The following is a 25,695-nucleotide window of genomic DNA, read 5'->3' as shown; positions in this document are numbered from 1 at the left end:
TTTACAGCTGCTGCTAATACAGTTTCACACATAACACCTGCTATCCTCACCCCCTCCTCTCGGTTGAACTCTTCCCTCCACCACCCACATGCCCCCCACCCTCTCCCCCAGCCCCTCAAGTGGGATGTTCCCTACTGAACACCAGTTCTCCTGTTCTTTGTTTTCGTTGTCTTTGGGTATTTGTTATCCCACTGTGAACCCATTTTAAACACCAATTTTTCAGAAAATACGGTCCAAGAATTTCTCTGCCTGACTTAAGGGACGAAAATGCGGTGTGGCACTTGGCTCACTAATTCAACCACCAGCATTACATAAATCGACAAAAATGGCACCGACTCTGGGCCACACATGACCCCTCATTTCTCCTAAGGGCCAATGAGCAGTCTTTCTGATCGCAATAACTCAAATTCTTACAATACTGTTTTTATTTATAAATGGACTTGTGGAGTCTAGTTGATTAATACTTAGTAGTAAATAATTAATTCCATTTAGACAAAAATTGAGATTTCATTGTCTGGATTACTTTTGGCTCTGCTTTAGCCAGTTTCAGGAAGACACGGCTAATCAATTCAGCCCTAGTTTGAAATGACAAAACACTTTCAAGTCATCTTGAGAACTACCCAGAGCTTCTTATTCCTGCCAAATTCCTACCCGTTTCTTCAACTGGCACATCTTGGTGTTGCATTTACCAAGCTCCCGTAGGGAACGTTCTTTCAGATGCCACCTGGAAATGTCCATCTTCTCTCCTGTGTGCTCACGCGTGCGGCCCTGTGCCCGTCCACCCTCACGCGAACAGTGTGCTTCTCCTTTTGTATTTAATAGCGTACTATAACTCTTAGTTATTAAAATAATATTAACAATGGATAGCATGTAAGGCCTGCTATGAGCCAGTTCCTGAGTCAACTCTTTTGATTTGTGCTAATTCCTAAAACCTTAACACCTGTGAGGCTCAGTCTTATTGGGTAAGCGTTACCGGCTGGAGAGAACGGATGAGGAGGCTAAGCCACGGGGAAGTTAAGCAACCAGCCCGGAGCCACACAGGAGCAAAGAGATCTCTCAGGGATTTGGAGGCAGACAGACTCGCTTAACAATCTCGGCTTCCTAACGGATTCTCAATACACAGAATCTTCTATTATTTGCCCATGTGTCTACTTTTTCCTCTAGACCATTTCCCCACCTATTGCGTCTCGCCTATGGCCTGGAAGAAGATAGCAATTTCAGTTTTGACCCGAACATTGAACCCAGCTGCTCTGCCATAACACCAGGCCAGAACACCCTGTCTTCTCCAAGGGACAGTCACTGGGACAAAGGGAAAGGTGTCTTGGCAATGTCCGTCCAGGAACGGGGCACTAAGCTGCTTCTGCATTCCAACTGTCTCCTCGCCTTCTCCAAGGATTTGAGGCAGAATCATTTTCTCCTCTTTCCCATCATGCTCCCTCCACCAGTCGCCCTTCACCCACTCCCATCCTTCCTCTTCTCCATTTCCAGTGATTTGCTCAAATTATATTTATGTCTTAAAAAAAAATCCAGGGGCTGGAGCAATAGCACAGCGGGTAGGGTGTTTGCCTTGCACGCGGCCGACCCGGGTTCGATTCCCAGCATCCCATATGGTCCCCTGAGCACCGCCAGGAGTCATTCCTGAGTGCAGAGCCAGGAGTAATCCCTGTGCATCACCAGGTGTGACCCAAAAAGCAAAAAAAAAAAAAATCCAAGGAAAGGGCACCTGTAGTTTTGAGTGGTCTCCTATGAAGTCAAGACTATGTTCCTCTGGTATGTTATGTGCAAACTTTCTATGACTGTGGTAATAAATTATCACCTCAACAGAGTCCCACATAGTTTTGAAGTCAGAAGTCTGCAGTGGCCTGGGCAGATGCAAGGCGTCAGCTGTGGTGGTAGCTTCTAGCCGGAAGTTCTTCAGGACAGCCCTTGACTTGTAGGTCCTTTCTGATCTTCAGATTTTACCTGTTTGTCGATCTTTGTTTGGGCACCACACCTGGCCGTGCTCAGCACTGACTCCTAGCTCTGTGCTCAGGGTCACTCCTAGCAGGCCTCAGGGACCACATGTGGTGCCAAGCATTGGGTTAAGGTCAGCCGTGTGTAAGGCCAGCTCTGCTCTTTACCCGCTGTGCTATCGCTCCCGCCCCATGTTTCTCCAGCCTTTGGGTGGCCCCTTGCCCCACCTTCAAAGCTGACGCAGGCAGGGAGCATCTCTCCTGCGGCCTGCTTTCATGGCCGTTGTCTTTCCTGGACTCTTCAATTATTGTCCCATTATCAAAGACCCTCACGTTTATAGTAGGTTCGTCCAGATGATCTAAGGCAATTGCTGTATTTTGAGGTCAGCCGATCTTGCTCTGTTTTAAGCTCAGTTCTGGCCACAACACCAGGACCTTTTTGAAGAGGTCACACTCGGGTGCCTACTAATGCCTGTTTGTGTGTGCATGTGGTGTCACAGGGACAGCGACACTACCTCTATGCGCCCATGTGTGTGTTTGCATGCTTGTCTGAGGGTGCAACCTAGCTTTGAGGTTCTTCTCTTTTTCCTTTCTGACCTTGTGAGCACTGTGACTTCCCTTCAGGACTCTAGGTTTGGGGCCCCTGGCAGACTAAAGAATTGATTGGTGGCCACTGGTGGGCATTTTGTATCAGAGCTAGTTTCTCCTCCTCAACCTACGACCCTCCAAACTGACTTTGATGGACCACCTATGAAAAGACTAAACCACTGGTGTTTGGGGCCGGGAGTAAGGGAACTGACCACAGGCCACTTGCCCTTTGGTTACAGCTGCTGGCTGAGTCGAGGCTCTTCATGACACCGAATGCTCTTGCTACTTGCAAGAGGAGGACGTCCAGTCAAAGGGGAGCAGGGGTGGGAGGCGCTGGAAGCTCACTGGGAAAGTTCCAGGTTGGAGCTGGCTTAAGGAAGGACACCACTGGAGTCCGCTGCAGCCTGCGGAAGCCACGGCACGCCGCCACCGTTTCTCTCCCTCACCCGTGCTCCTCGCAGTGTGGCGGTTAAGGGTGCTGCCAATGCCCACGTTCCGGCCTGGCCAGGGGGTGGGCGGCAGGGTCTTAGACCCTGTGTCCATGGTCTGTTTAGCCTCCAGCCAGCCCCGCTCAGGCTTCGGTCACAAGCCCCCGCAGAGCCCCGACGCCAATCAGGGGCTCTTCATTGCCGGGCGCTCTCCTGCACGCCTGGACTCGGAGCACTGCTGATTCCTGCTCTTCCCGTTGGCTGGTTCTGCCATCTCGGAAGCACTTTCTCTCCTCCTGAGCGTCAGGGCGTGTTAGAAGCCAGAGCTAGAGGAGGTGGAGATCCTCTCGCCTTCCCAGAGGGCTACTGGAGTCTCATCAGAAGCAGAGGGTCGCTCAGAGACCCTATTTCCAGAGTCTCCAGCCGTGGCTAAAAACAGGTTCCTACGTAGCCAGGCAAGTGTGCCCGTCAGGTGCCGTGGGGCGGGCGGTCCCACGGGGCACAGGTAGACAAGGACAGCCCCAAGAAACGCTCTTAGTGACAGGCTGCTCTGGCTGGACTAACCACATCTGAGGGACTCATCATCCCAGACGCAGACAGTTGACAACCCGTGTCCTGGGACAGACGAATTCCCCTTGCTGGGAGCAAACTCTGAAGCTGACTCTTGTCTGATTCAGTCCCTGCCAGGGCAGACATCAGCCCTGTCCGTGAAGGAAGCAAAGCTCCAAGCCGCAGCTCAGCAGCGGGAGCTGAGACGCAGATGTCAGGCAGAAGCCACCATCTCTCTCGGAGCTTCCTTTCGGGGCCGTGCCTCTGACGGAGGGCGGACTCCGAGCTGCCACCTTGAAGGAGGCTTGACAGCAGCTAAAGAAGCACAATTTTGTCCTTACAAGGGTCACAACGCTCTGACTGGACAGTACCCTCAAGACGCACATTCCTCTCCACTTGAGTCAATTTGGCTCCCTGCTATTCGCCGCTGGGTTTTTCTGAACAGTCTATCCACTGAACAGCGTTATGAAAATGACAAACGTAATAGGCTGATGATATCTATCAGGGGCTACCCTGGAGAGTGTCAGTGAAGCCTTCTCCTGCTGTAAGAATGACGCATGGAAACGCTCCAAGTAGTCACATTCCGAGCACTCCCTCTGTGTTGGGTTCTTTATACTCGTCACACTCGTTAATTCCCTTTATTCTCCTAGGGACCTGGGAGATACCATTACGATTCCTTTCTCCACACGCGGAAACCAAGCCAGGCGAAGTTTCTTTCTCTAGATTCTAACTGATGAGCCAGGATTCATTCGGAACCCACGTGCTCCATCCCGAGCTTTCCGCCTGCCTGTGAAGGATTCTGCACGCCCAAGCGGTCTATTGTAATCTGCAGATAATAGAAGTCCTTTGGTGATCATAAAATTTGATCATTGCTGAGCTTTTATAGGTGTATTGGTTTCCTGTTTATGAGGTACAAGTTAATACATAAAAGAACAAAAGAACCATGTAGGAAGACCATTATGCGGTGGCATTAAAAATAAATTTGGAAGAGCACGCAAAGCATCTAGTCTAAAATGTTAAAGTGGATTTGGGGAAAAGTATATCCATATGGTATATTTATGAGTGACATTGGATGATATTGGACAGGGATTCTGCCCTGTTTTTGACTAACGTTCAAATAATCATTTCCCTGCTCTGGGAGTTCTTTCTTCCTAAGGTGTCCCAAACTCTGTACAGCTGACATTGAAAGGGGGGTATTTGTGACAGGTTCATTCACAGATATGATTCACAATTTGAATTCTACTGAAAAGTCAAGGGGTAATAGTAGTAGCTAGAACATTTGTCCACTACTCTGAGTAAAGCATTCAGCCTTGGGGACCCCTAAAGGAGTCTGATTCTTTGTTAATGCATCCTTATCATAGCATACATGAAACTTTTCATTACGTGAAGCCCAAAGAGGTGCAAAGGAATTTATGTAAAGGCAGAATGTGTAGGCTAAAGGGACAAGTACCCAACAATTCTAACCCGTCCTTCCACTTTGACCTAGTGGGTTGGTCTCCCTGATCCTCATGATGAACGTAGCTACCCTTCCCTCACTCGGCATTTTATACATAGAGGCCTGGGGTGCCATTCCAAGTTAAAACTTAACTGTTCAGATTTTGGCTATAGGGCTCCAATAAATATATAGGTACAGATGCTATTTCCACTGTGCTTTTTTGCATCCTCGGGATATATTCCCAGAAGTGGTAGTGTGTGATTGTAACCCAAACATGAAAGCTTGTAACTATCTCACAGTGATTCAATAAAATTAAAAAACAAAACAAAACAAACAAACAAACAAAAAAAACCCCTTAACTTTCAACTTGGATCATGCTAAGTGAAATGAGTCAGAAAGAGAGGGACAGACATAGAATGACTGCACTCATTTGTGGAATATAAAATAATACAGTATGAGATTTGTGGAATATAAAATAATACAGTATACTGACCCAAGGACAGTAGAGACATGGGCCGGAAGCATTGCTCCACAGTTGACAGCCGGTCTCATGAGCTGGGGGAGAAGGCAGCTGGGTTAGAGAAGGGATCGCTAAGACAATGATGGTTGGAGGGATCACTCAGGAGGGAGATGTGTGCTGAAAGTGGACAAAGAACCAAACGTGATGGCCTCTCAGTGTCTGTATTGCAAACCATAATGCCCCAAAGTAGAGAGTAGGAAGGAAAGCGTCTGCCATGAAGGCATGGGGGTGGGGTAGAGAGGGGGTGGCAGGAGGGATACTGGGGACACTGGTGGTGGGAAATGTGCCGTGGTGGAGGGATGGGTATTCAGTCATTGTGTGACTGAAACTCAGTCATGAAAGCCTTGTAGCTGTATCTCACGGTGGTTCAATTAAAAAAAACCTTAAATTGAGTCCATGGATTTCATTATTATTTGTTGACACCTCTCATTTCTATGAGTCCATGGTCACGTGAACATTACTGGCTACTTATCCGGTGCGACACGGCTCCACTGGGTTGACGCTGAATACACACAGTCTGTGCAAGGGACACCTTCCTTTCCGTACCTTGCTAGCTGAGGAGACCGGGAAACACGGCCGTCGTGAGATGCCAAACTGCGGTGGCTAAAGGCAGCAGAGGTCAGAACACGGAAAGCACCTCTGGAGTCTCAGCTCTTCTTACCCCATTGTGGGGTTTCTCTGCAAGCGCCAGGACAGCCACCTGCCAGGGTCCCTACGGACCCCCCGCTGAACAAGACTGTGAGTGAGTGAGTGAATGAACGCAGGGAACGACCGGTCAATGCCGGCCCAGACTTGCGAATCCTGTCTTGTCGGAACAGTGCGCCTGTTCCGTGCCCTACAAGGCTTTCAACCTGGGTTTTTACTGTTGGACGAAGTTCCCCAAGACTTCTCAAAATCCAGCCTGCGCCTCTGGGAGATCTCTTGGTCCTTCCGCCAGGCCTGGGTGAGCAGTGGGGGAGGTTTACGTTTTCTCGAGGACTCAGAGACCCCTGGTCATTCCTGGCAAACAATCAGAATGGAGAGGAAGCTGCAGAAAGGGGAGAGGAAATGCAGTTAACGCTCACACTTAACTCACTCTGGATTCTTACTGGGGCCCGTGGATCACTGTCATTCCCCTTGGTGCCTACGGGGTGGCTGATTTATTCCCTGCTCTGTGATGTGAGGGTGGAATGAGCTAGAAAAGCTTAATCCATAACTGTAGACAGAGGCGGCCTGGAGGTGACCTTTGGCCGGCTGCTGTTTCTTGGAATTAGCATAGGCTCCTTCCAGTGTTGTTGTTGTTGTTTTTTTTCTTGAAAAATTGCCAGCAAATTATCCTGAGATCCAAATCTGCATTCTGTTTGCACTTCTTGGGGTGTCCTGGGTGCCCCAGGAGCCAAGTGACCAGGACCTGCTCTTAAGGAGGGGCAAGTTTTCCCAGCAGAGCTGCCGGGCCCGGGACCGCGGCCCCCGCCTCCCTGGGGTTCCGAGGGACGGGGCAGGGTAGGCTGACGACTCCCCACTTCAATTTCTCTGCTGCTTCTGGGGGCCGCCGTGCCGTGAACCTCTGGAGATTGATTCCTGCTGCCGTTCCTCGGGGTCCAGCGCGTTCCAGAGGGCTGGTATTTAGAGGGAAGCCAGAGTTCCCGGCTCCCAACCTTTTGTCCTCTCCTTGCAGGGGGGACGATAATGAGTTTCCTTCAGCAGCCGGTGTGAGTGGTTAAGAGTTGGCATTCGGGATCAGCGTCTCGCGTCCCCCGAGTGGCCCTGAGTGAAGGATCTGAGAGGAGCCCTTGGGCTCGGCAGCCGTGTCACAAAAACACCGACAGGCACAGGCCCGCGAGGCCGCTGGTGGAAGGTGCATTGTCAAGCCCAATAGCGCCGCAAACGCCAGGAGCCGAGTGGAAACGGGGAGGCACAACACTCGCCTCGGAATGATCAGAGAAGAGGGGGGCTGGGCTGTCACCCAGGTGACCAAGCTGGTGTGGTGGGCTGTCCGGGGAGGGGACTTGCCCCGCTCCTGCTACCATGCCCAGTGAAGCATCCCACCGGGCCCGGGGTGAGGCCCAGGGGTGAGGAGAGGCTGTGCCTTGCAGGGGTGAGGCCCGGGGCTCGATTCCAGCACCACCAGAGAATAATGAAGAAAATGCTTGCAACTGACGAGATGGGCAGCAAACGTTTGCAAGACTGAGAACAAAGTACACGGAGGTGTGGGCGGAGCTTGGCTGTGTCTGATCAAAGAGGCTCAGAGCCACGCTCAGGCCCCCCTCGCCCGGGCCGCCCTCTTCTGGGAAAGTGTGCAAGCCTTCCCAGAACGCCAGGGCCCTGCCTGCACCAGGGGTCTTACAACACGTTCACACATTGCCGCTGCGCGTGTACCACCGGTGGCTCACATTCGAATGAGGTTTCATTAACATCAATTGCAGCCTCGTTTCCGTGTGGGGATGCGTCAGGGGGCTGCGTGGGGAGTTGTGCAGATCATGCTTGTGAGAGGGCACCGTTAGGGCTGAGTGACAGGAGTGCTCCTTGAGCCGCGTGGAGTTTGGTGCTCCCCATGCAGTAAACCAGTGATCCCCAACGGAGGGTGAGCCGGAGAAGCCGGGCGCCTCTGGGAACCCCTGGGGGGGACAAGAGTGAGCCCCATATTCCTAAGACTCGGTGTCTTCACCCTCCCGAACTTTCCTCACCCGGGAATGTGTCAACTCTGATAGTTGACTCCTGGTAAAGTGCTTCAAGGATTTGTAAAGACAACGAAGAGCTTTTAGAAGCCACTGAGAACTTTCCACTTTCAAACTTATTAAAGTTCTGAAAATGGGAAGTTCATCTGGGGGCAGAGGGTTGGGGCCACAACAAGCAGTGCTCGGAGCTCAGCCCTGGCAGTGCTCACGGGACCGTATGTGGCGGCAGGAACCAGACTGGACTCAGCCGTCTGCAAGGCGAGTGCCTTGAGCCCTGGGGGATTAACTGTGATGATACCTGTATGTAAACCGTGTAATCCCGCCTGTAAAATACCAGCATTTCAGCACGTCACCGATAGGAGCCCGTTGGTCCTTTTCATTTTAGAATGTAGGCTTGGGGAGTCCACGTGTACTCGCCCCAGCCCAGCACCCCAGCTGCCCTGCAAAGTGCTCGGTCGCCCGGTGTGGCTTCCGGCCACCCCGCTGCTCTGAAACCGCCCAGGGGCCCCAGAGCCCTCCCCGACGCTCCCCCGGGAGGGTCTCGCTTCCTTCCCTCTCCTCCTCAGAGATGACAGGGTCCCCGTGCATCAGAGAGAGCGAGTGGTGGGCGCGCAGGCGTCACACGCAACTGACAGTTTCTGTAATGAAATTTCACACGTGGAAACCATGGTGTGATTCTTAGCAGGTGTGAAAATCTGACGAAGTGATTTCTCTAAGCGCCGCGGCGTGGAACCTGCGCCAGCTGCTCCTGTCGGGGCACTTTCCAAACCTCACTGCCCGGGCGGGTGCTTGGCAGATGCGGGAACGGCAGCGACTTACCTCTTTGCTCGGGAAATGAAATTAAAATGCCGGTTCGCCGCTGAAAGTCACAGATTTGGTAAAAGTAGTCGGGGAAACACACACACACACACTGCTGTTAAAATATTGATGACTTTGGTTTTCTCAGGTGCTGCTGCTAACATCTGCAGGCGGTTTGGAGTGTACACCGGGCTTTGAGCAGAAACTATTCCACATCGAACAGCCTGCTGAGTTCATCGAGGACCAGTGGATTCTCAACTGTAAGTAACGTTGCTGATGCTCCCGGCCACTCCTTTTGAATTCTCCAGTGTCTACGAATGCATCTCGGAGCCAGATGTCATATTCCCTAAGCTAAATGTTTCCTGATCATCCTCATGTTGCTCTTTGGCCCATGGTGCAAGTCTTGAATAGGGGTTGTGCCAGCTTGGAGGGCAATTGATTGTACGATTGTTTGTTTGTTTGTTTGTTTGTTTGTTTGCTTTTTGGGTCACACCCAGCGATGCTCAGGGGTTCCTCCTGGCTCTGCACTCAGGAATTACTCCTGGCGGTGCGCAGGGGACCACATGGGATGCCAGGGATCAAACCTGGGTTGGCTGCATGCAAGGCAAACACCCTCCTCACTGTGCTATTGTTTTGGCCCCTGTATGTATCTTTTGATGAGCATTTCCTGTACACTCCCAGTGAAGAGAATCACCAGTCTTCAACCCGAGAACTGCTCTGGGCGAGGGCAGGAAGCATTGAGCACTGCGGGCAGAGTTCTAGTTGATGAGCAATGTTCTTGCTGGGGTGCTGATCCGTTCCATGTCCCACTGACTTCAGGAGGTCGAACAGAGCTGAGAACACAGTCTTGGCCTGTGGAGGTGTTAGCAGAGGATAAAACCCATAAGGCTAGCAAGGTGGTCTTCAAAAAGATCCAAAGAGATCCTACAGAGGCGTCTGTGGATGAAACAAATCTCCCCAGACTCTGATGGATTTCTTCATATGTGCTCCCCTCGGGTCTGTGGTGATAATCACCTCCCCTATTTCCTGCCAATACGGTATTCCTTTATCCTTAGGAGGCTGTGGAGTACACTGCTAAATGTCCAACAGGCATAGTGTTAGCAAAATTGAATTTAAAATTGATGGTTTGCATCTAACCTCTTAATTGTGAGCTCCTGAGCACTGTCCCTTAGCATGTGGGACTACAGTCCCTGAAAACAGCAGCTCGCTCTGGTCAGCCGCTCTGAAGGCCCATTCGGGAAGATAATTGCACATTCGCCCTTCCTGTCTCGGGTTTGCTTCTGGGCTCGCCACTTGGCCCAACTTCTTCCTCTGTGTCTGGCATGTATGAAGGGAGCAGCAAAGCTAGGCTCCTTGATTGGATTGTTCTTTGAGTCCAGGACATAGTTCAAGGGCTGAAAGGAACACAATAATGAAGATGCAATGTTGAGTATCAAGGGAGATATCCAAGGTGAGGCCCGTGCACATCTCGACACGATTACGCCAATGAAATCACTGCGATAATTAGAGTCTGTAACACAAGGTGAGGCCTGGCACGAAAACTGAATTCCAATATGTGGTTTCATGTTTCTCTGCTCCCTGGGTGAGACGCCGGGGTCAGGCCATCAGGAACCCCCATTTGTCTCCGGATTCTTCAGTTTCCAAGAACTGATATATTTCCGATGTGGTACACAAGAGAACCATCTTTCTGGTTTCTCTTCCCTCTCTCTTCTTACTCCTCCTCTTTCTCCCTCCTTGTTCTCTCTTTTCTTTCAAGTGATCTCCCAAATGGCATCTATATTAACACGCGTAGAAATGTGAAGCCCGAGTATGGAAATTAATAGAGTTGGTATGCAAAACAGGCCCGTAAATGTGATTGCTTCTGTAATCTCCATGACACCAAACAGCTTTTAATTCACTGCCGAGAAGCTGGAAACAATCATACTTTGGGGGATCTTTTTAATTTAAACTAGACCATACTGTACATTCCAATATCACAGTTTTGTGTGTGTCTCTGTTTTTTTTTTCAAATCCCCTAAAGTAATTAAATGGGTTATGGTTGTTGGTTCTGTGTAAGCTAGTAAATGTTAAATGAAACTAGGTTGATTATCAATGATAGCACATTAAGGAAAAGTCAATGATATGGGAATCAGGACATTTAAATTTTTAGATGTGAGTTTGTCTGTGAATTGTTGGGTCAGCAATATCTGACTTGGCTTTCTCTGTGAAATGAGAGTATCCATATATATTACCAGGATCAAAAATTACAGAGAACATTTCTGCTCATGCACTTTTGAGTTGATCCCCAAGCAATGAACATAGGTTATTATGAGCATAAACCCTGAAAAGAAGGTTAACTGTGCCTAAATGGAAAAGAAAGATTTGAGAGTCTCCATTAACTATAGTTAGAAAAAATATATGTATTTGCAAAATATTACTATTAGAAATGCATTGCTCTATTCAACTTGAAAAAAAATTTTTTAAAAATGAAACAAAAATGGGATAGATTTTTATCCCTAAGCAATTAATATTTTCAAAATTATTCTTTCACATTCCTATTCCTACCCCTTTCTTTTTCTCTTATTCTCCTTGTCTTATTCTCAGTTTCTTTCATGAATTTCCATAGGGTTCAGTGGTTCAACATAAGACCATCCCTGCTAACCATGAAAAATGTGACTAACCACATACCCAGTGAGTGGTGGAGCTTGCAAAATGAAGACCATATTGACATAGGCCAGCGTCTGGGTGAGAAACGAAAGTAATCAATCAATCAGAGCAGAAAAAATTTAAATACTTAGCTATTAGAGGTCAAATAGCAAGATCCAGAAAACGAGCAAGATACTTGACTGACATTGAAATGAATGCCCTTGTCTCAGGCATAAGCGAGTTTAGAAGCCTGGAAATGTTATCCTGGCTGCCTTCATTACATTTTGGCTTTCCATTTCTCTTTATCTCTGCAGCATTTAAGAGCTTTGGTTTCAAATCACTGTGAATTTTTGTCTTGCACAGGCATAGATACATAGCAATCAATCAATTGATGTCTGTATTCTTTCTTTATTCTATAAAGTTGTCTGAAGGTGTTGTCTCTGCCTGACAGACACAGTTTATCTGCTCAGACCGCAGACTTATATCCAGCCAGCTCTGCTGGGCTTTCTCAGGGTGCAGGGAATGTTTATTCTGCCCACGGTACCTGGCTCTCTTTGTTCAGACAGTAATACTCCCTTTTATCCTTTTTTATCTTTCTCCTCACTTCTTTGTGACTTATCTTTCCTCCTTTAACCGTTACTAATGGTCATCTCCACTCCTTTTATTTCCCTAATATTTTATTCACCTTTCCCTCTCACACATCTTTCCCTCGGTTGTTTTAAAGTCTTTTATTTTCTTCACATCCAAATAATTCTTCATTCTGCTCTCCTTCCCACTCACCAGACCCACTTCTGTCTTTAAAAGGCCATTTTTCAACAGGCTTCTCGGATCAAACATGTCACCCGCTCTTCCGTCTAACGTGACGGGGGGCTGCTTGACCCTGTTTCCTCGGGGGTGATGCAAAGCCCCGACTCTAGTCACACCAGCAAGTCTTTCCTGGCTTCATCTCAGTGTTGAAAGCCGCACTGGAAGGACAGCGTGATTTCCATTCTTCTTTGAAAACGAAGCAAAGAAAAGGGACAGTAACTTGAGTGGAAAAAGAAATTCAGTAAAAATGACTCCCAGTAAAGGTCTCTTGCGGGTGGGGTGGGGGCTGGGTAGAGGGGCCGGTTTGGGATTGCGATACGCCCCCCACTGCCAGGATTTAGGCCTGGGTCTGTGCCCAGCGACCACTCCTGGCCGTGCTCAGGAGAACCAAACCGGGGTTGGCCTCAGGCAGCGCCAGTTCCTCTCCTCCACCCTGTATCTCCGGCCCCGTGACAGTCCGGTTCTGAGGCGGGATCTGAGAGCACTGTGCGCTGGGCTCCCAGGCCCTGAGCTTGCTTGGTAGGGCTGCTTCTCCTGAGGCACAGACGTGACGGTCCAGGCAGCGTCCCTCGGTTCCATGAGCAGAGATGGCCAAGGCCTAGCCCTCCTGTTGGTACAGTTCCAGAGAGCGGGTGGCCGGGACCCCCTGCCTGCCGGCCAGTTGAGGTGACGGTAAGGCCTGGGGAGAGCAGAGAGGCTGCGGGGAGGGTGTGAGGGGAGCCCAGCTCTCATACCGGGAAGGGTTTTGTCAAAGGTGCCTCCAGGGCTGACCAGAGTGGCCCCTGTGCCCCTTCCTGGCTCGCATCTCCGGGACCCCTCAGACTTCCCATCAGCCCGCAGGGGAGAATACTCGTGTTTTCCTCCCTCCCTCTCTCCCTCCTTGCCTCCCTCCCTTTTCTTTCTTTCTTTCTTTCTTTCTTTCTTTCTTTCTTTCTTTCTTTCTTTCTTTCTTTCTTTCTTTCTTTCTTTCTTTCTTTCTTTCTTTCTTTTCTTTCTTTCTTTCTTTCTTTCTTTCTTCCTTCCTTCCTTCCTTTCTTTTCTTCCTTCTTTCCTTCCTTCCTTCCTTTATCTCTCTCTCCCTCCCTTCCTTCCTTCCTTTCTTACTTTCCTTTTCTTTCTTTTTCTTTCTTTCCTTCTTCCTTTCTTCCTTTCTTTTTCTTTCTTTCCTTCTTCCTTCCTTTCTTTCTTTCTTTTTCTTTCTTTCTATCTTTCTTTCCTTCCTTTTTCTTCTTTCTTCCTTCCTTTCTTTCTCTCCTTCTTTTCTCTTTTTTCTTTCTTCTTTTCTTCCTTCCTTTCTTTTTTCTTTCTTTCTTTCTTTCTTTCTTCCTTTCTTTCTTTCCTTCCTTCTTTCTTTCTCTTTCTTTCTATCTTTCTTTCCTTCCTTCTTTCTTTCTCTTTCTATCTTTCTTTCCTTCCTTTCTTCTTCTCTTCCTTCCTTTCTTTCTTTCTTCCTCCCTTTCTTTCTCTCCTTCTTTTCTCTTTTTTCTTTCTTCTTTTCTTCCTTTCTTCTTTTTTCTTTCTTTCCTTCTTTCTTCTCTCTTCTTTAAGTAACGTGGCTGAAGTGTTAATTCTCATGGTTTTGATAGTCACTTCATCTTAACCACCACCAAAGTTCCAGGCCCCCCATTCCACCCCCAGTCCTGTGCCACTCCTAGTATCTCCCCGACACCCCCACCCTCTGCTTGGTTATCTCAGTTTTCCTTTCAAAGGCTACAAGTTTGTCCTCAGCCGATAGGATCCATTGCCTAATTTTGTTTCTCTATACACTACACACAAGTGAGGGCATCTGGTATTTGTTTTTCTCCCTCTAACTAATTTCCCTCAGTGTGATATCCTCAAATTTCATCCCAGATTCAGCAAACTGCAAGATTTCATCTTTTCTTACAGCTGCGTAATATTCCGTGGTGTTGATCACCCAACTTCTCTATCCGTTGCTGGGCCCTTGGGAAGGACCCTGGGCTGTAGAACCTCGACTTTTGGCCCAATGTCTCCACGGTGGTGCTTTGTAGCTCTGGTTGATGTTGGTGGGGACAAAGCAAACACGTTTGCCGCTCAATCTTCCCACATACTCCCACCAACTCGGATGAAACAGTCTCACTGCATCCCCCAACTCCTCATCCCCACTCATGGCCATGTTCAACCCTAGTCCGCAAGACAAAAGCAATTACAAAGAATACCACTTCTCCTCTGTTTGAGTGGATTATTTCCCAGGCCCCTGTGCTCCTGGCTTCCCACTCAGCCCCGCCCAGGACTGCCCTTCCCTAGGGTTGGCGTGGCCAGGCCTCCTTGATGCTGCCTGCGGTTAACAGCCAGGTCATCCATGGAGAGCATCGCGTGGCATTAATCATATTTGTACTTAACATACATGAGCCATGGCTTTCTGGGGTGTTTTTAATTGACTATAAATCAAACAGGGAACTTGAAAAATGAAGGCAATTAATGAAAAAGCAATGTGAGAGGTCTTTTGCATCCTAACGCAGGAAATACATCCACAGTGAATTAAATGTCAAAACAAAGGCCCCTTTGACCCTGCTGAAGCGATTTCATTTGGATGGTAATAAATGGATGAACTTTCCAAACTGGCAGGTGGAGAAGCGCCCGTCTCCTGAGTTCAAGCTCTGGGCTTTGGTCTGTCTATATTCTGCATCTCTGAGGACTTTTAAGGATCTTCGGCTTTTGTTTTCAGGTTGGGTGGCTAAGAACAAAACCCAACAGCAATCCTTTCGTTCACATTTTTAGTTTGTCCTTTGCATTATTAACTTATATTTCTTCCCGAGCTGGGAGATTGATTAGCTGATTATTAAAATTATTGAACATTACCTGTACTTCAGTCTAGATAGATCTGCGGAAAAGTTGCAGCTTCAAGTGGTGCATTCTTTTGCGCTGTTGCTCCATGTCAAGGAAAATTATTTTTGTGTCACTTAATTCTCTGCATCCTGATGAAGGTGGTTCTATTTTGGGTGAGAATATGAGCTTCTCGCCCAGTGAGAGTTTTTCCTGTATATAAACAGAGCCCTGCAGGAATTTAATATTTTTCTAGGTTTGCTCCCCATCACCATGGATTCGCCACAATCGAGTCATCAGTCAATTCAGATTTATCGTAATCCTCAACTGCATTACACTAACGACCTCATTTCATAAATGTAAAATAATGTAATAAAATGACTGCAGGAGAAGAGCGAGCACAGGCTCCTGTTAGGAGGAGGCATAACTGATGCTCGGCGGCCCGCCCTGGGACTGGGTCCTAAGATGCACTTTCGGGATTGGGAATTGTATGAGGTGACAGGGTGAGAGCGAGTCCCTCGGGAGACGGACGTGTCGATGCTGACGCGCTCTCTCGGCAGAAGGTTTCTTACCAGCGGAACAAAAGCAATAAATAGAACACAGGAATCACCCGCCAGGCCTCGGGCTAAACGCTCCCCACTCCCCGCAGACGGGTCCTGCTTCCTTGTTCAATGTGGAAGTCTGGAGTGTTTAATGAAAGGAATCTGTTGTCAATATTGCGGGGTTTTCCTTCTAAAGATGACGGGCAGTGTTGCGCCTCTAGGATCTAGGCCCAGGAGACATGTTTCCTGGCTTCGCCTCCAAGGTCAGTTCATTATGAGCTGAGGAACTCGGGCAAGGCGAGAGGAACCTCAGTGTGCCTCAGCTTTCTCATTCAAAAACAAAACCCAAAAATGGTACATGTTAGAATGGCAGCCACATCAGTAGGTGGTCTTGAGGGTGAAACGCTTACCCGTGAAGAGGACTCGGAATAGCGTCCATAGTACGCTCGAAACTCCCAGTGGCCAGCGAGGGTGCAGTAGGTATGAAGTAGAAAGGATGACTTTTCTCTCGGGCCTCCGGCCGCTCCCCACCGCCCGGGGACTTACTTGCTAACTCACCCTGTCTGCTCCTTAGACGCATCGAAATTTGCCTCTTTGGAGCCCCGATTGCCAGCAGGACTGTTGTGTGGATCAAATGCGATGTCACAGAAGATGGGAAACAGGGGCTGTTTCCATCAAATGACTGCTGGTACCAGACAGCAGCGTTGCTGGTGTGAGGAGCAGAGGAGAGAGGCCCGAGGTCAGGGCGGGGCCGGTCAGCACAGGCCGAGCCTTTGAAGCCAGTTTCCAGGGTGGTGACTGGCCATGTGTGGGAGGGTGATGAGCTGACCAGAGAGTGTGGCCGGCTCCCTGAGCACTCGGAACAGGGACCTGGGAGGGGAGGGGAGGCGTCGGCCTGCAGGGAGCCAAGGAGAGGCATCGGGATGGCACTTGGAACACACAGAGGCAGTGTTCCGGCATGGCGGCAAAGGCCTGTTGCGTCAGTTTCAGATCCCTGATTGCAGAGAGACCAAGGCCACACACGGTAACACCATTGCTGGCTCGAGCTAGGGTCCGAGTCTCATCCAGCGCAGGGGAGTCTTGACAAGGACCCCGACTCCAAATCACAGCAGTGTGTATAGGGGTCCGAGTTAAGGAGGAATTATACAGTGGTCTATTTTTAGCATCGGCCCTGCTACAATGGTGTCAGCCATTAGACAGTGGTCAGTAAGAGTTTCTAAGGAGGGTGCAGTGACCCCTCACGACCGGCCACACCCAACTGCCCAATTCCTTATCTCGGCAAATTACTCAAATGGGAGTTAACCAGAAACTGCAAGTCCTGCTTTGGGGAAACAGAAACTGAGGCCTCGTTGAGACTTCACGTCGGCTGCCGCTTGTCACGGCATCCGTTTCGCCCTCACAGTCCAAATACGGGATAAACGTCTTATTCCGTATTATCCTGGAGAGCTGAGCTCAGGCCTCCGGGAGCCTCGCTGCGGGAGACGTCTGAGAGAGAGGATTCCAAGGGAAGCAGAGTCACTGCCCCGGCCCAAGGGCAAACACCCACCCCTGTGAACATTTCCCCCTCTGGATTCCTGTTTCCCCGTTTGTGTAACGGGATTGTGTTGGTCAGAACTACTTGCATGGCGAAAAAAGGGCCCAACTCCCAGGAACTTCGGAACACACATACGGAAACATCTGCTCACATAATGCAGTGATGAGGTCCGGGCCAACGCTCGAAACCTCACGTTCTAGGGACACCGAGGGCGGCCTTCCCTGGCCCCCTCGCCCTGCTGTCTACACTGCCGGCAGCCTCAGTGTAGACAGTGTAGACGGCCACTGCCGGCAGCCTCAGCGTAGACAGTGTAGACGGCCAGAGACAGCTTCAACCGCCCGGCGATTCCAGCCAGCGCCTCGCTCCCGACACCCTGGGGCCACATCCACGCTCTAAACCCGTCACGGTGCTCAGGAAGACTGGGTGTCCCTACTGGTCACTCTGGGGTGTGTGTGACGCGGTGTGTGATGCGGGGACAGGGGGAGCACCTCCTCGAGCGTGTCGGGCTCTGAGACCCCTCTCAGGCCCACTGTCCTGCGACCACAGGCCGTGGGCCCACGGGAAGCAGCACACGGGCAACGAGAAAGCTCCGAGGGGCGGCCGGGGCGGCCGGGCGGGTGCGTTGGTGAGCGGCGTGCCTCTGAAAACGGCCCACGGCCAGGGACAGCCAGCCGGCCCCGCCCCTGCTGAGTGTCCGCACCCAGACGGTTCTGAAGCGGCAGTAAGTCTGTTTCCGTTTCTGTTTCACTGGAGAGACTAAGGGTACGGGAGCCCACAGGTGTTACAGAAACTTCTTTTGGTTGAAGGCGTTAGAACCGCACACGCGGGGCTGCCGCGTGAGGAGGCCCGGCCGCTAACTGGGGAGACCGAGCGTGCGCGGGGTCCCTGCCCTTCAGGTGCTGTTCTCCTGTGGCACACGACATCCACCATGCTGCAACACCTCACGGGGTGTCTCCCAGGGGTGCTTCTCCCCGGACCCCCCTGGAGGTGTTGCTGGCCTTGGAAACAGACTGGCCGGAGGCGCAGACACTCGCCAGTCAGGATCTCCCGGAGCACCTTCGCATCTGATCAAGTGTCTTTCCTTTTTAGGGATACAGGAAGGGAGATTGGAAATGCAGCAACTTTTTGTCGAGTCCCAGCCAATCACTTATGCAGTTCTTGGTGTCTTTTTGTTTGTTTGTTTGTTTGTTTGTTTTTGTTTTATTTTGGGGCCATACCCAGCAGTGCTGAGGACTCATTCCCGGCTCTGCACTCAGGAATCACTCCTAGAAGGAATCCGGGGGCCCTCTGGGATGCCAGGGGCCACGTGAAGGTTGGCCATGTGCAAGGCAAGGGTCCGACTGCTGTGCTCTCTCTCCAGCCCCAGGTACTCAGAACGATCACTACCTCGTCAGGCCCAAGTCTGGGATAAGCCACACAGCCTTTTACTAAATCAGAGACACTTCCCTTGCTGGCACTTCCATCCCAGCGGGAGGAGGGAGACCCCGAGAAACGGCACATGAAAATCTGATGATACATTTAAGCCAGGGCAGGAGGGCAGGGTGGGGCAGAGACTCCCAGATGCAGAGTGGAATACTCACTTTTTTTTTTTCCACGAGAAATCAAGATTTTCCAGCAAGAGGAAATCGAGCCGGGTAAAGACTGGGGTGGGAGTGGGGGTGGGGGTGGGGGCAGTTAGGCAAAGGGACCGAGCAATGCAGAAAGCCTCAGGTGAGAATCAGTTGTTCCAGCCGGCAGGAAGGGACCTTCTGTTTTACCCGGTTACTCACGTCAGACGCACTGTAAGGCAGAATTCAAAGTCCGGTTTTAAAGCGGAGGGCGGGGAGGTTCATTAAGAGACGCAATGTCGTAAAAGGAGGCTGCGGTGGCACTCGCGGGTTCGGGGCGAGCTTCCCACTCGGCTTTCTCCCCCTTTATGGATCCTGGGTCCAGGCTCCCTGAAATAAGAGCTCCTGGCCAGTGGCCTGGGGGATCGGCAGGGGGTGCGGAGCTGACCAGCATGTGGACTCCCCACTCCCTCCGTCTCGCAGTTGGAAAATGCTCCGAGTTCTCCCATCGGCACCTGCAAAAGGCTTCGAGCCAGGCCTGCCCCCAGCGAGCTGTAGAGCTTTGGGTGGATTTTACCATGTGAAAGGAGAAGGCCGGGGAGGGGGGGAGGGGGTCTCGTTGCAGAATGAGGCTGTGGGAAGGGGCTGGTGTCTAACAGGCTCAGCACGGAGCATTATCTCCCGCCCTGGGCGACGCTGCTTCCGTCCATCCCTCCTCCCTTTGTCTTCCCTCGAGGCACTTTCATGTCCGCAGGGCACATGTTTTCCCGCGGGGACCCATCCTCCCTGCCTCCCGAGTACACCGCTCCCTCCTGTTCGGATTCTTTGGGATAATCGTTCAAAGGACACTCCCTGGAAAAGAGCTAAGTGATTCTCCTCACGCTCGGATCCAGACGTAGCTCGGGACTGAGGGGGCTAATCGAGGCCCCGTGCCTGACCTGCCGTGTCTGTGGGGCGTCTGAGGCAGCGCCCTGTAATAAACAGACCAGCCACAGTGAAACACGTGAATGTGGGGCCAGAGCAGTAGCACAGCGGGGAGGGCGTTTGCCTTGCACGTGGCCAACGCAGGTTCAATCCCTGGCATCCCGTATGGTCCCTCGGGCACCACCAGGAGTAATTGCTGAGTGCAGAGCCAGGAGTCACCCCTGAGCCCTGCTGGGTGTGACCCAAAAAAGCAAAAACAACAACAACAACATGTGAATATGCACTGGTGGGACTGCGGACCCGCAAGCACCACCGCTGGCGTCACCGTCGGTGGGGAGGAGAAACATTTCTGTATGTGACAGAGCCCCTTGAGACACTCCCTCGGAATGTCGCTGACCAGGGTCCTGCTGGAACACGGGCTTGGCTTCTCCCGAACCAGCTGCTCCGGGGGAGGCCTGGCCTCCGAGTTCCACTGGCCACTGCCCACCCGGTTCATCGTTGCGAGCAACTTGGTAAACGGTGTCTTGGCAGGCTGTCCTGAAAAGTGGCCAGCCCCCCGCACCCGGCGGTCTCGTTCCCACACGGCCGCCCGCCAGCCCCGTTCCTCTGAGCTCGCCCGTCAGCTGGTTCCAGAGACATCCCGGAGGCTCTATTTTTAGCTGGAACTGGGTTTAATTTTCATCTGTATACATCCAATTCCCGGGGGGCAGGGCCGATTCCAAATGAGGAGACGTTGGTTCTGGAGACCGGGGAAGGAGTGATCAGTGCTCGAAGCCCGTCCAAAGCTGAGACAAAGCACCCGGGGAGCGTGGTCAGCGCTGCAGCTGGCCTCGGGAGGAAGTGCTCGCACAGAAGCAGGAGGCCAGGGTGAGCGGCCAGGGGCTCGGCAGTCTACGGGGGCCCCGGGGGCTGGGGACAGAGCATGTGGGGTGGTGGTCCACACTGCGGGTTTCCACCGGTTTAGCGCCTCAGCTGGGGCCAGGCTTGTAGGACTCACACACGCAGCCAGGTGGACACAGGGTCAGGCTTCTGGCTCTTGTCGTCCAGGGTGAGGTGGAGGCTCTCGGCAATCAGCCGCGGGGGTGTGAGTGGGTCGACGACCGCGTTTCCCACCGTGTGCCTGGGGAACCCTGGGGGGCCGGCGCTGGCAGTGGGGGTCGTGGCAGGGAGCAGCGGAGTTTTCTGGAGATAAGGAAGTTCGGAGAAGTCTGGGTGTGTGTTTGTCTGTGTCTGATGGCCCTGCCTGTGGGATCCTAGAGAAGTAAATGCTCAGAGAATGTTCCAGAGCATCCAGACATTCCTCAGAACCCAGCCCCTCCCTTCCCTGCGGAACTTCCCCCAGAGCCATCCCGTCCCGTTTCTAGAAACTACCAGAGGCTGAGGGTGAGAGATGGACCCCTCTGGTCTCGCCCGACCTTCTCCTGGAGCAGAGGGAAGAGGGAGCCTTCGCGTTATCCTCCCTTTGTCCTGTCGGGTCTGGGACAAGATGGAACCAGTCCCTGAGAATATGTGCCCTTTCCACAGCGCCAGACTCGGCCTCCCGACGTCCCGGGGTCACGAGAACTCTCCGGGCGCCTCCAGGCCCAGCAGCTCCCTGTCCCCTGGGGTCGGGCCTTGGGAACAGGCCTCAGAGTGGGGACCCTCCCCAGAAGCCCTGACTGGGCCCCGCCAGGCCCGCGGGACAGCGTCTGCCGGGGAGAACACCCCTTCCCGCTGGGCCCACGCTGGGGCTCTCTTGGCTGCGCGTGGAACCTTCCGGGCTGCAGTCCTGTCCGAGGCCTGAGCCTCCCCAGGGAAAGAGGGACTGGCCGGCCGGCCGGGAGGATCGGGAAGGGAAGACCCACGGGTCCGAATCCCAGAGAAAGGCTCCTTGACCCGCCACACGGGCCTGGCGCACTCGGAGTGGAGAGTGAAAGCCACGCGTGGGTCTCTCGGCCGTCACTGCTTCTGACGGCAGCCGGGCCGGGCTCGGAGTTTCTCAGGGACGAAGCCGCACTGAGGAATTTGAAAGTAGGTCAAGCCTGATTCTACAGAGCAACAGACTGACTTCAGGATGGCGCAGCGGGGCCGGGTTCCCGAGGCCCCGGGGCATTCTCGTTACTAAGCCCTCTGCTTTGCTGAAGGAGCCCCTCCCACCCCCAGTGACTTGACCCTGGGGTCGAGATTCACGATGGTCTGTCTCAAGTCCAGAGCAGCTGATGCCCTCAGTAGGGGTGAGTCCGAGGGTATGGGGAAGGTTCAGGTAGGGGTGAGTCCAGGGTATGGGAAAGGTTCAGGTAGGGGTGAGTCCAGGGTATGGGAAAGGTTCAGGTAGGGGTGAGTCCAGGGTATGGGGAAGGTTTAGGGAGGGGTGAGTCCAGGGTATGGGAAAGTCCAGGGTAGGGGTGAGTCCCAGGGTAGGGGTGAATCCCAGGGAGGGGTGAGTCCCAGGGAGAGGTGAGTCCCAGGGAGGGGTGAGTCCCAAGGAGAGGTGAGTTCCAGGGTAGGGGTGAGTCCCAGCTAGGGCTGAGGCCCAGGGAGGGGTGAGCCCCTTCTACAAGGGTGAGTCCCTCCCCCAGCCCTGCCACTTCCCTTCTCTGAACTTCCGTTTCTTTTTCAAAGCTCAGCGTTCAAAGAGCTGCTCTGCCCGTGATAATTACATTAATGAATGTGTTCGGATAATGAGCTTCCCAACCTCACTCCGAAAGCCACGCAGAACTGGTGCATCCTGGGAATACGGGTCGTCCAGCTTCACCCTGCCACTCGTGGCGGCCAGCGTGGCTCAGCTCTGCCCAGAGCCCTCTGCCCTTCTCTTCCTCCCGCCGTGACTCGCCCTGGAAGCCCGCCCCCCACGCAGGTGCCCGGGAGGGCCCTGAGCGTCTTTAGCTTATTATGGAAATGTTGGCCATTCTCCTTGCCCGGCTCCGGGCTGGGCTGATTGCTTCGTAGGTCTGGGGTTCTAAAGTGGATATTACATATTTGCCTGCCAAGAGCCTCCGTCTAGTTCAGCCTGAGCGTCTATAAAAGTGATTTGAATAGGAGTGTTTGCTCCGTTATTTGGTGATGGATTCAGGGAAATAGAAAGCAGCAAATTGCTCTGTTTGGGGACCCTGGCCAGGCCCGTCCTGGCTGTGGGAAACGCTTCCCTGCCTGATTGAAGAGGCCCAGCTGCTGCACTAACAGCCCACATCAATGGCCCACGGTGCTTTAGCAAGCACGCACGCTTACTGTGGTAGGAACCATCTGATAATTATGAATTAATAACTTTCCTACTAAGTATCGATAGGATACATTTCAAGTGTGCCGTCGACGTCCGTCAGTATGGCTCTGCCCTACCTTCTGCCTCCTAAAAGCCAGTCAGACCCCCCGCTTGCTCAGAGACGTCGAGGCCAAACCTCCTTTCAGAAACCTCTGTCAGGTTTCGGCACAGTTCCCAGCCGGGAGCCAGGGGCCACTCCAGGAAACTCCAGGTGGGTGCAGGTGGGAAACTCCCACGCCCCCAAGTCCGTGAGAGAAGTTTCAGAGACTTGCCCCCAGGACTCGCTAATGACCAGAGTCTCGCCGGGAAGCGTTTCCGTGTTCACGCCGGCTCTTTCCGTGGGAACACAAGCCTGCACCTCGGTTCCAGGGTCGTTCACGGGCAGTGTGCTTGGATAGGCAAGTGTCAAAGGGGGCCTCGGTGCCTGGGTGCGGGGCCTCCCTTCTCCCCTGGGCGTCTCCCCTGAGGCCCCCAGCCTGTGTTTGGGGTGTTGTCAGAGGCTGGGGGCTCCAGGGAGCCAATTCTGGAACATTCCACGGGAAGTTTATTAGGGAGTTCCTCAAGCCAGGGTCCTAGGAAGGGAACCGAGGAAGGGAGAGCTGGGCAGAGGAGCCCCCAGCAGCCGGGGGCCCAGGGATGACCCTCAGGCGTGGGGACCAGGGCAGGGGTCAGGCCTTTGAGGCCTGGTGGGAATCTGGCACTGAGTTGGGGGCTCCAGCACGGGAGACAGGGGCTGCCCCAAAGCCGGGGGCACGACTCTCTCACCCCTGAGAGTGACTCGAGCAGGTGTTGCCGAGTCCGCCACACCTGGGCAGAAACGCAGCTGCCTCTGCCGGTCACTGTGGTTTGCAATAATCTTAATCCCCAGAGACAGACATGGCTGACCTGGGCTTGCGCCTTGTACTCCTGGGCCTATTATCTGGCACATAAGCCTTGTTTGGATGCTTGGCAGGGAGCCGAGGGGGGTCCGTTGCCCCACGAATGCTAATCCCCTGGTCAGCGACCCCGCACCCTCGCCACGCGCCACCCCTACCTTCTGCAGCGTCCGTATGTGCTTCGTTAAGTTCCTAATCCATCTAGTCCATCTTGGAAGGATTCCGTGTTCAGCTACCCCCATTGATAACTTTCATGCCTGATCGTGTGTGTGTGTGTGTGTGTGTGTGTACGCCTGAGTTCCCAGCCTACCACTCTGAATAAACTATCTTTACAGTATTGCAAAACAGATACATTTTCGTGTCTGAAGCAGAAACATTTTTTTAAAGCAGGAAACATAACATGTTAATGCTTTTTAATGAAATAGAAGGTAGCCCAGAATGTTCTAAAAGAATGTATTAAACAGAATGCTGAGATCATAAAATTTAATTTTCTTGCTCCATCCACCGAAACTCTTGAAAATGAAGGCAAAATCCCTCCTGGAAGGATTGAGAACGGAAATTAATTCTGGGTCTGCTGGAACTTCTAAACACGTGTTAGTCCGTCCCGGATTCAGACCATCCTCAAGACAGGGAGAAAGGGCCCCGGAAGCACTGGGAAGTGCCAATCTCTTCCCTCCTCGCCCCCTGGGTGAGGTACTCGGCCTCATCTCCCCAGGAAGAACAAATGCTGGAGCTGAAAAAGACTCTCCAGAAGAATAAGAAACCCTGGAAACCTTATTTCCTCGGTCTTAATGGGGGCCCAGGCCCACCTCCCTGGTGGCAGAGTGGACAGTGCAGCTGCCCTGCGGGTTGACTTTGTTTTCTCTTATCCCATTTGATGATGCTCTGAGTCTAAGTGGAAGACTTTCAATTTTGTATCCTGTGGATGACTCTGCAGACAGTTGTGTTACTTGGAGCCTGATTTATATAGAGAAAATTCAGAAACAACTCAGGGAAATGTCATACATTCCGGTACATCCTTATGATTGAATATTAGGTAGCCATGAAAATATGCTCATGAAAAGCATTTCAAGGCATGGAAGAATGCCATGATGGAATACTAAGTTACCCCAAGAGCAGAATGCTACACCGCGTACTTATAACACCAATTCAATTGAAAATATCGTATTTTTTAAAATAATACCTACCAGGATATTCTCCCCTGGCAACTCCTCAGCATTAATATTATTTATTAAACAGTGTCCAGGTGAAATATTTTGTTTCTGTAGCCGAATGGACACGTGAAGGCTCAGCACATGACCCTTTTCCTTAATAAAATGTTCAGACTTGCACGTCGGAGAGACCCACAAGCACTTCCTCTCCAGAGCTTTCAGGCCGAGACTTGCTCACCCTCTTCTGTCTGGGCCGCTGCTGGGTATAACTGGAGGGAGGCAGGGGGGAGGGTGGGGAGAGGCAGAGAGAGGTAAGGAGAGCAGGACGGGATGGGGAGAGGGAAGGAAGGGGAGGCAAGGGGCAGGAGGGAGGTAGGAGTGGGGCAGGAGGAGGCAGGGGGGAGGCAGGGGAGAGGCAGAGGGAGGTCGGGAGAGCAGGAGGGAGTCAGGGAGAGGCAGGGGGAGGCAGGGGGAGCAGGGAGGGTGGGAAAAGGCAGAGGGGGGGAGGCAGGGGTGGCAGGAAAGTCAGAAGGGACAAGAGGAGGCAGCCCAGCTAATCTGGCAGTGTGGGGTCTGGCCAGTCCCTGCCCCTTCAGCTGTGGGACCACAATATGCCCCCCCCGTGGCTACCTGACCCCCCTCCCTCTGCTGTCCTTGCTGGCTCGGACCCAGCCCGGTAGCACCCTGGCCCGCCCAGCCGCCGGGAACACCCCTGCACTTGCGGGGCAGGTCGCTGGGGTT

The 25,695-nt window shown here is 52.2% G+C and overlaps 1 protein-coding gene across 1 annotated transcript in view; it reads left to right on the top strand.

Moving 5' to 3' along the window:
- CDH13 (cadherin 13) overlaps nucleotides 1-25,695 on the top strand; it is a 700,004-nt gene that overhangs the window by 195,710 nt on the left and 478,599 nt on the right. The window contains exon 2 of the mRNA XM_055146163.1: nucleotides 9,076-9,187. Coding sequence (XP_055002138.1) covers nucleotides 9,076-9,187 — 112 coding nt within the window. The remainder of the gene's footprint in view (nucleotides 1-9,075; nucleotides 9,188-25,695) is intronic.

The sequence above is a fragment of the Sorex araneus genome, chromosome 8 (genome assembly GCF_027595985.1).
Source record: "Sorex araneus isolate mSorAra2 chromosome 8, mSorAra2.pri, whole genome shotgun sequence".
In the NCBI taxonomy this organism is placed as follows: domain Eukaryota; kingdom Metazoa; phylum Chordata; class Mammalia; order Eulipotyphla; family Soricidae; genus Sorex; species Sorex araneus.
Note: the sequence above shows the minus strand (reverse complement) of the source record. Positions and strands in the feature narration are given on the sequence as shown.